At 49.1% G+C, this 10,000-nt stretch overlaps 1 protein-coding gene across 2 annotated transcripts in view; it reads left to right on the plus strand.

The window, feature by feature from the left end:
* The window catches only part of LOC106582529 (neuropilin-2), a 244,879-nt gene that overhangs the window by 158,961 nt on the left and 75,918 nt on the right, over window positions 1-10,000 (plus strand). For both annotated transcript variants that reach the window (XM_045704914.1, XM_045704915.1), the window contains exons 9-10: window positions 7,030-7,205; window positions 7,331-7,504. In XM_045704914.1, the coding sequence (XP_045560870.1) occupies window positions 7,030-7,205; window positions 7,331-7,504 (350 nt within the window). The remainder of the gene's footprint in view (window positions 1-7,029; window positions 7,206-7,330; window positions 7,505-10,000) is intronic.

Genomic DNA, 10,000 nt, shown 5'->3' on the forward strand with positions numbered 1-10,000 from the left:
CCCTGTCCCTGTCCCTGAACCTGTCCCTGTCCCTGAACCTGTCCCTGTCCCTGAACCTGTCCCTGTCCCTTCCCCTGTCCCTGTCCCTGTCCCTTCCCCTGTCCCTGTCCCTGTCCCTGAACCTGTCCCTGTCCCTGAACCTGTCCCTGTCCCTGTCCCTGGCCCTGAACCTGTCCCTGGCCCTGAACCTGTCCCTGTCCCTGTCCCTGAACCTGTCCCTGTCCCTGAACCTGTCCCTGAACCTGTCCCTGACCCTGTCCCTGAACCTGTCCCTGTCCCTGTCCCTGGCCCTGAACCTGTCCCTGTCCCTGAACTTGTCCCTGTCCCTGTCCCTGGCCCTGAACCTGTCCCTGTCCCTGAACCTGAACCTGTCCCTGTCCCTGACCCTGTCCCTGAACCTGTCCCTGTCCCTGACCCTGTCCCTGAACCTGTCCCTGTCCCTGAACCTGTCCCTGTCCCTGTCCCTGTCCCTGAACCTGTCCCTGTCCCTGTCCCTGACCCTGGCCCTGAACCTGTCCCTGTCCCTGTCCCTGTCCCTGACCCTGTCCCTGAACCTGTCCCTGTCCCTGTCCCTGACCCTGGCCCTGAACCTGTCCCTGTCCCTGACCCTGTCCCTGAACCTGTCCCTGACCCTGTCCCTGAACCTGTCCCTGTCCCTGTCCCTGAACCTGTCCCTGTCCCTGTCCCTGACCCTGTCCCTGAACCTGTCCCTGTCCCTGTCCCTGACCCTGTCCCTGAACCTGTCCCTGTCCCTGTCCCTGTCAGTTGCCACGGGGATTAGAGGTGATTTGTTTCCCCTCACATCACATGAAAGGAGAAGGGCTGTTTAGCTGGGATGCTGTCAACTCTCTCTCTCTCTCTCTCTCTCTCTCTCTGTCTCTCTCTCTCTCTCTCTCTCGCTCTCTCTGCTTGTCTCTGTCTCATCTCTGTCTCTCTGTCTCTCTGTCTCTCTCTGTCTCTCTCTCTCTGTCTTTCTCTGTCTCTCTCTCTCTCTCTCTCTCTCTCTGCTTGTCTCTCTGTCTCATCTCTGTCTCTCTGTCTCATCTCTGTCTCTCTCCCTCTGTCTCTATCTCTGTCTCATCTCTCAATTAAATTCAAGGGGCTTTATTGGCATGGGAAACATATGTTAACATTGTCAAAGCAAGTGAAGTAGATAATATACAAAAGTGAAGTAAACAATAAAAATGATCAGTAAACATTACACTCACAGAAGTTCCAAAAGAATAAAGACATTATAAATGTCATGTTATGTATATATACAGTGTTGTAATGATGTGCAAATAGTTAGAGTACAAAAGGGAAAATAAATAAGCATAAATATGGGTTGTATTTACAATGGTGTTTGTTCTTCACTGGTTGACCTTTTCTTGTGGCAACAGGTCACAAATCTTGCTGCTGTGATGAAATACTGGTATTTCACCCAGTAGATATGGGAGTTTATCAAAATCGGGTTTGTTTTCTAAATCTTTGTGTGTCTGTGTATTCTGAGGGAAATATGTGTCTCTAATATGGTCATACATTTGGCAGGAGGTTAGGAAGTGCAGCTCAGTTTCCACCTCATTTTGTGGGCAGTGTTGCACATAGCCTGTCTTCTCTTGAGAGCCAGGTCTGCCTACAGCGGCCTTTCTCAATAGCAAGGCTTTGCTCACTGAGTCTGTACATAGTCAAAGCTTTCTTTAAGTTTGGGTCAGTCACAGTGGTCAGGTATTCTGCCACTGTGTACTCTCTGTTTAGGACCAAATAGCATTCTAGTTTGCTCAGTTTTTTTGTTAATTCTTTCCAATGTGTCAAGTAATTATCTTTTTGTTTTCTCATGATTTGGTTGGGTCTAATTGTGTTGCTGTCCTGGGGCTCTGTGGAGTCTGTTTGTGTTTGTGAACAGAGCCCCAGGACCAGCTTGCTTAGGGGACTCTTCTCCAGGTTTATCTCTCTGTAGGTGATGGCTTTGTTATGGAAGGTTTGGGAATCGCTTCCTTTTAGGTGGTTGTAGAATTTAACGTCTCTTTTCTGGATTTTGATAATTAGCAGGTATCGGCCTAATTCTGCTCTGCATGCATTATTTGGTGTTCTACGTTGAACACAGAGGATATTTTTGCAATTTGTTGTTTGTCCCATTTTGTTGGTTGGTGATCCCAGACCTCACAACCATAATGGGTTCTATAACTGATTCAAGTATTTTTAGCCAGATCCTAATTGGGATGTTGAGTTTTATGTTCCGTTTGATGGCATAGAAGGCCCTTCTTGCCTTGTCTCTCAGATCGTTCACAGCTTTGTGGAAGTTACCTGTGGCGCTGATGTTTAGGCCAAAGTATGTATAGTTTTTTTGTGTGCTCTAGGGTAATGGTGTCTAGATGGAATTTGTATTTGTGGTTCTGGCAACTGGACCTTTTTTTGGAACACCATTATTTTTGTCTTACTGAGATTTACTGTCAGGGCCCAGGTCTGACAGAATCTGTGCAGAAGATCTAGGTGCTGCTGTAGGCCCTCCTTGGTTGGGGACAGATCTAGGTGCTGCTGTAGACCCTCCTTGGTTGGGGACAGATCTAGGTGCTGCTGTAGGCCCTCCTTGGTTGGGGACAGATCTAGGTGCTGCTGTAGACCCTCCTTGGTTGGGGACAGATCTAGGTGCTGCTGTAGACCCTCCTTGGTTGGGGACAGATCTAAGTGCTGCTGTAGACCCTCCTTGGTTGGGGACAGATCTAGGTGCTGCTGTAGACCCTCCTTGGTTGGGGACAGATCTAGGTGCTGCTGTAGACCCTCCTTGGTTGGGGACAGAAGCACCAGATCATCAGCAAACAGTAGACATTTGACTTCAGATTCTAGTAGGGTGAGGCCGGGTGCTGCAGACTTTTCGAGTGCCCGCGCCAATTCGTTGATATATATGTTGAAGAGGTTGGGGCTTGAGCTGCATCCTTGTCTCACCCCACGGCCCTGTGGGAAGAAATGTGTGTTTTTTACCAATTTTAACTGCACACTTGTTGTTTGTTTACATGGATTTTATAATGCCGTATGTTTTCCCCCCAACACCACTTTCCATCCATTTGTATAGCAGACCCTCAGACCCTCAGACCCTCAGACCCTCAGACCCTCAGACCCTCAGATCCTCAGACCAAATTGAGTCGAAGGCTTTTTTGAAATCAACAAAGCATGAAAAGACTTTTACTTTGTTTTGGTTTGTTTGTTTGTCAATCAGGGTGTGCAGGGTGAATACGTGGTCTGTCCTACGGTAATTTGGTAAAAAGCCAATTTGACATTTGCTCAGTACGTTGTTTTCACTGAGGAAATGTACGAGTCTGCTGTTAATAATGCAGAGGTTTTTCCCAAGGTTGCTGTTGACGCATTTCCCACGGTAGTTATTGGGGTCAAATTTGTCTCCACTTTTGTGGATTGGGGTGATCAGTCCTTGGTTCCAAATATTGGGGAAGATGTCAGAGCTCAGGATGATGTTAACCTCTTGGGGCTAGGTGGGACGCTAGCGTGCCACCCGTGGTGCACTCCATCAACAGCAGGTGCATTTCAAGAGCGGCAAATTTGAATCCAAATAAATGTCAAAATTCAAATTTTTCAAAAATACAACTATTTTACACCATTTGAAAGATAAACATCTCCTTAATCTAACCACGTTTTACGATTTCAAAAAGGTTTTACGGCGAAAGCATAAATTTAGAGTATGTTAGGACAGTACATTTACAAGAGTTGTGTGTAATGTTTTGTCAAGTCAAAGACAGGGTCACCAAAACCATAAAACCAGCTAAAATGATGCACTAACCTTTTACAATCTCCATCAGATGACACTCCTAGGACATTATGTTAGACAATGCATGCATTTTTAGTTCTATCAAGTTCATATTTATATCCAAAAACAGCGTTTTACTATGGCATTGATGTTGAGGAAATCGTTTCCCTCCAATAACCGGCAGTCAAGTCAGCGTAAGAAATTAAATAATTAAAATTAGAAAACATTGGTAAAATATTATATTGTCATTTAAAGAATTATAGATTTACATCTCTTGAACGCAATCAACTTGCCAGATTTAAAAATAACCTTACTGGGAAATCACACTTTGCAATAATCTGAGCACTGCGCCCAGAAAAATACGCGTTGCGATACAGACTAGACGTCATGTTGGGGAGATCTAAAATCGAAAATACTATGTAAATAATCCATTACCTTTGATTCTCTTCATCAGATGTCACTTCCAGGTATCACAGGTCCATAACGAATGTAGTTTTGTTCAAAAAAGCTCATCATTTATGTCCAAAAATCTCCGTCTCGTTAGCACATGATGTAAGCCAGCCGGACTTCTCGTCATGAACGAGGGGAAAAAATATATTTCCGTTCGTTCAAACATGTCAAACGTTGTATAGCATAAATCATTAGGGCCTTTTTAACCAGAACATGAATAATATTCAAGGTGGACGAATGCATACTCTTTTATAACGTATTGGAACGAGGGTACCCAACATCAACTAGCGCGCCAGGTGTCTAATGGGACATCATCGTTCCATGGCTCTTGTTCGGTCAGATCTCCCTCCAGAAGACTCAAAACACTTTGTAAAGGCTGGTGACATCTAGTGGAAGCAATAGGAAGTGCCAAAATATTCCTAAACCCCTGTGTTTTTCAATGGGATAGGTTTAAAGTCAATACAACACATCAGGTATCCACTTCCTGTCAGAAAATGTCTCAGGGTTTTGCCTGCCAAATGAGTTCTGTTATACTCACAGACACCATTCAAACAGTTTTGGAAACTTTAGAGTGTTTTCTATCCATATATAATAAGTATATGCATATTCTAGTTACTGGGTAGGATTAGTAACCAGATTAAATCGGGTACATTTTTTTTATCCAGACGTGCAAATGCTGCCCCCTAGACCCAACAGGTTAAAGAGTTTAAGTTTAGCCAATTGGAATTTGTGGTCTGTATATTTTATCATTTCATTGAGGGATACCATCAACACCACAGGCCTTTTTGGATTGGAGGATTTTTTATTTTGTCCTGTAGTTCATTCAAGGTAATTGGAGAATCCAGTGGGTTCTGATAGTCTTTAATAGTTGATTCTAACATTTGTATTTGATCATGTATATGTTTTTGCTGTTTGTTCTTTGTTATAGAGCCAAACAGATTGGAGAAGTGGTTTACCCATATTTCTCCATTTTGGATAGATAACTCTCCGTGTTGTTGTTTGTTTAGTGTTTTCCAATTTTCCCAGAAGTGGTTAGATTCTATGGACTCTTCAATTATATTGAGCTGATTTCTGACGTGCTGTTCCTTCTTTTTCCGTAGTGTATTTCTGTATTGTTTTAGTGATTCACCATAGTGAAGGAGTAGACTCAGGTTAAGGCGTAGACTCAGAACCATCTCTCTCTCTCTCTCTCTCTGAGTTGTCTCTCTCTCTCTCTCTATCTCACAGCTCTCTCTCTCTCTCTGAGTTGTCTCTCTCTATCTCTATCTCACAGCTTTCTCTCTCTCTCTCTGAGTTGTCTCTCTCTCTCTCTATCTCACAGATCTCTCTCTCTCTCTCTGAGTTGTCTCTCTCTATCTCTATCTCACAGCTCTCTCTCTCTCTCTCTCTGAGTTGTCTCTCTCTCTCTCTCTATCTCACAGATCTCTCTCTCTCTATCTCACAGCTCTCTCTCTCTCTCTCTCTGAGTTGTCTTTCTCTCTCTATCTCACAGCTCTCTCTCTCTCTCTCTCTCTCTCTGAGTTGTCTCTCTCTCTCTCTATCTCACTGCTCTCTCTCTCTCTCTGAGTTGTCTCTCTCTCTCTATCTCACTGCTCTCTCTCTCTCTCTCTCTCTTGAGTTGTCTCTCTCTCTCGTTCTCTCTCTTTCGCTCACTCCTCCATTCCGTTCATCCCTGTGTCAGAGACCTACACTAGAATCAATCCTTTATTTATAGCATGTTGTGTGATGGAGGGGAAACAGCTTTATTCCCTGAGCACTAGTAAAGGTTTGTTTGTGGGAGGTGCTTTAAGTAACAGCCCTATGGACCCTGGTCAAATGTAGTGTGCTATATAGGGAAAAGGGATCCATTTGGGATTCGGAAAAAGAGTGGCTTGTGTTTGTTGATTCATTATTTACTGTTGAAGCCGACTGCTGTGACATAACGACATGAATCATTGATCTCACTAGCCTTGAAATGTCAACGTCAGTTTTCGTCAATGCTCATCACCCAGCTCTCTTTCTCTCCCCCTAACCCCCCTTCCCCCTTAACCTCCCCTTCTCTCCCCCTAAACTCCCCTTCTCTCACCTCACCCTCCCTTTCCCCTTAACCTCCCCTTTCCCTTAACCTCCCCTTCTCTCCCCTAACCCCCCTTCCCCTTAACCTCCCCTTCCTCCTCACCTTAACCTCCCCTTCTCCCCCTAAACTCCCCTTCCTTAACCTCCCTCCCTCTCCTTCCCCTTAACCTCCCCTTCTCTCCCCTTAACCTCCCCTTCTCTCCCCTCTTAACCTCCCCTTCTCTCCCCTAACCTCCCCTTTCTCCCCTAACCTCCCCTTCTCTACCCTTAACCTCCCCTTCCCCTAATCCTCCCCTTCCCCTAACCCCTTCCCCTAACCTCCCTCCCTTCCCCTAACCTCCCCTTCCCCCCCCTTCCCCTAACCTCCCCTCCCCTTCCCCCTAACCTCCCTTCTCTCCCCCCTAACCTCCCCTTCTCTCCCCTAACCTCCCCTTCTCTCCCCTTAACCTCCCCTTCCCCCTAACCTCCCTTCCCCTAACCTCCCCTTCTCTCCTCCCCTAACCTCCCCTTCTCTCCCCTAACCTCCCCTTCTCTCCCCCTAACCTCCCCTTCTCTACCCTTAACCTCCCCTTCCCCCTAACCTCCCCTTCTCTCCCCTAACCTCCCCTTCTCTACCCTTAACCTCCCCTCTTCCCCTAACCTCCCCTTCTCTCCCCCTAACCTCCCCTTCTACCCTTAACCTCCCCTTCTCTCCCCTAACCTCCCCTTCCCCCTAACCTCCCCTCACCGGCCGTAGATGTATTTTAAATGTGTTCAATAAAAATGAATAAATTCTCTCTTCTCTCCAGACGCTCCGTGTTCTGAGATGCAGGGGATGCTGTCGGGCCTGCTGCCCGACTCCCAGATCACAGCGTCCTCCATGAGGGATATCCATGGCTCCATGGGGACAGCCAGGCTGGTAGCCAGCAGGTCGGGATGGTTCCCCAGCCCAACACAGCCTCTGGCCGGGGAGGAGTGGCTCCAGGTAGACAACGTGACCAGATCAAGATCCAGAAACAATGTCTCTCTTAGCTTTAGTCTTCTCACCGTTGAAATGTGTTGTGATTTTTTTTAAAGTTGGATCTGATCTTTTTTTGGGGGGGGATTCAGGTGGACTTGGGGGTCCCTAAGACAGTGCGAGGTGTCATCACCCAGGGGGCGAGGAGCGTGGAAGGGAGTACCTCAGCTGAGAACAGGGCCTTCGTCAGGAAGTACCGCGTGTCTCACAGCCTGACGGGCAAAGACTGGACGTTCATACTGGACAGCAAGACCAACCATCCTAAGGTATGGGTGGCTAGCACACAACACAACACAACACACACACACACACACACACACACACACACACACACACACACACACACACACACACACACACACACACTCCTGTTTGCGTCTGTCAGTGCTCCCTCTGAGCTTTAAAGTATTTATCTCCCCTCTCCTCTTAAATTACACCCTATTCCCTATATAGTGCACTACTTTAGACTGCATTTGGGATGCACACAGTGACTCGTCAAATATTGAGACAGATCCCCTCTCCTGTCTCCTCTACCGTCCCTCCATCAGTCAGACAACCTGAGACAGATCCCCTCTCCTCTACCGTCCCTCCATCAGTCAGACGCTGAGACAGATCCCCTCTCCTCTACCGTCCCTCCATCAGTCAGACGCTGAGACAGATCCCCTCTCCTCTACCGTCCCTCCATCAGTCAGACGCTGAGACAGATCCCCTCTCCTCTACCGTCCCTCCATCAGTCAGACACTGAGACAGATCCCCTCTCCTCTACCGTCTCTCCATCAGTCAGACGCTGAGACAGATCCCCTCTCCTCTACCGTCCCTCCATCAGTCAGACACTGGGACAGATCCCCTCTCCTCTACCGTCCCTCCATCAGTCAGACGCTCAGACAGATCCCCTCTCCTCTACCGTCCCTCCATCAGTCAGACGCTGAGACAGATCCCCTCTCCTCTACCGTCCCTCCATCAGTCAGACGCTGAGACAGATCCCCTCTCCTCTACCGTCCCTCCATCAGTCAGACACTGGGACAGATCCCCTCTCCTCTACCGTCCCTCCATCAGTCAGACACTGAGACAGATCCCCTCTCCTCTACCGTCCCTCCATCAGTCAGACGCTGAGACAGATCCCCTCTCCTCTACCGTCCCTCCATCAGTCAGACGCTGAGACAGATCCCCTCTCCTCTACCGTCCCTCCATCAGTCAGACGCTGAGACAGATCCCCTCTCCTCTACCGTCCCTCCATCAGTCAGACGCTGAGACAGATCCCCTCTCCTCTACCGTCCCTCCATCAGTCAGACGCTGAGACAGATCCCCTCTCCTCTACCGTCCCTCCATCAGTCAGACGCTGAGACAGATCCCCTCTCCTCTACCGTCCCTCCATCAGTCAGACACTGAGACAGATCCCCTCTCCTCTACCGTCCCTCCATCAGTCAGACGCTGAGACAGATCCCCTCTCCTCTACCGTCCCTCCATCAGTCAGACGCTGAGACAGATCCCCTCTCCTCTACCGTCCCTCCATCAGTCAGACGCTGAGACAGATCCCCTCTCCTCTACCGTCCCTCCATCAGTCAGACGCTGAGACAGATCCCCTCTCCTCTACCGTCCCTCCATCAGTCAGACACTGAGACAGATCCCCTCTCCTCTACCGTCCCTCCATCAGTCAGACGCTGAGACAGATCCCCTCTCCTGTCCCCTCTACCGTCCCTCCATCAGTCAGACGCTGAGACAGATCCCCTCTCCTCTACCGTCCCTCCATCAGTCAGACACTGAGACAGATCCCCTCTCCTCTACCGTCCCTCCATCAGTCAGACGCTGAGACAGATCCCCTCTCCTCTACCGTCCCTCCATCAGTCAGACGCTGAGACAGATCCCCTCTCCTGTCCCTTACCGTCCCTCCATCAGTCAGACGCTGAGACAGATCCCCTCTCCTCTACCGTCCCTCCATCAGTCAGACGCTGAGACAGATCCCCTCTCCTCTACCGTCCCTCCATCAGTCAGACGCTGAGACAGATCCCCTCTCCTCTACCGTCCCTCCATCAGTCAGACGCTGAGACAGATCCCCTCTCCTGCCCCTACCGTCCCTCCATCAGTCAGACGCTGAGACAGATCCCCTCTCCTCTACCGTCCCTCCATCAGTCAGACGCTGAGACAGATCCCCTCTCCTCTACCGTCCCTCCATCAGTCAGACACTGAGACAGATCCCCTCTCCTCTACCGTCCCTCCATCAGTCAGACGCTGAGACAGATCCCCTCTCCTCCTACCGTCCCTCCATCAGTCAGACGCTGAGACAGATCCCCTCTCCTCTACCGTCCCTCCATCAGTCAGACGCTGAGACATATCCCCTCTCCTCTACCGTCCCTCCATCAGTCAGACGCTGACACATATCCCCTCTCCTCTACCGTCCCTCCATCAGTCAGACGCTGAGACAGATCCCCTCTCCTCTACCGTCCCTCCATCAGTCAGACGCTGAGACAGATCCCCTCTCCTCTACCGTCCCTCCATCAGTCAGACGCTGAGACAGATCCCCTCTCCTCTACCGTCCCTCCATCAGTCAGACTCTGAGACAGATCCCCTCTCCTCTACCGTCCCTCCATCAGTCAGACACTGAGACAGATCCCCTCTCCTCTACTGTCCCTCCATCAGTCAGACACTGAGACAGATCACCTCTCCTCTACCGTCCCTCCATCAGTCAGACACTGAGACAGATCCCCTCTCCTCTACCGTCCCTCCATCAGTCAGACAGACACTGAGACAGATCCCCTCTCCTG

The sequence above is a fragment of the Salmo salar genome, chromosome ssa21, assembly GCF_905237065.1.
Source record: "Salmo salar chromosome ssa21, Ssal_v3.1, whole genome shotgun sequence".
NCBI classification, from domain to species: domain Eukaryota; kingdom Metazoa; phylum Chordata; class Actinopteri; order Salmoniformes; family Salmonidae; genus Salmo; species Salmo salar.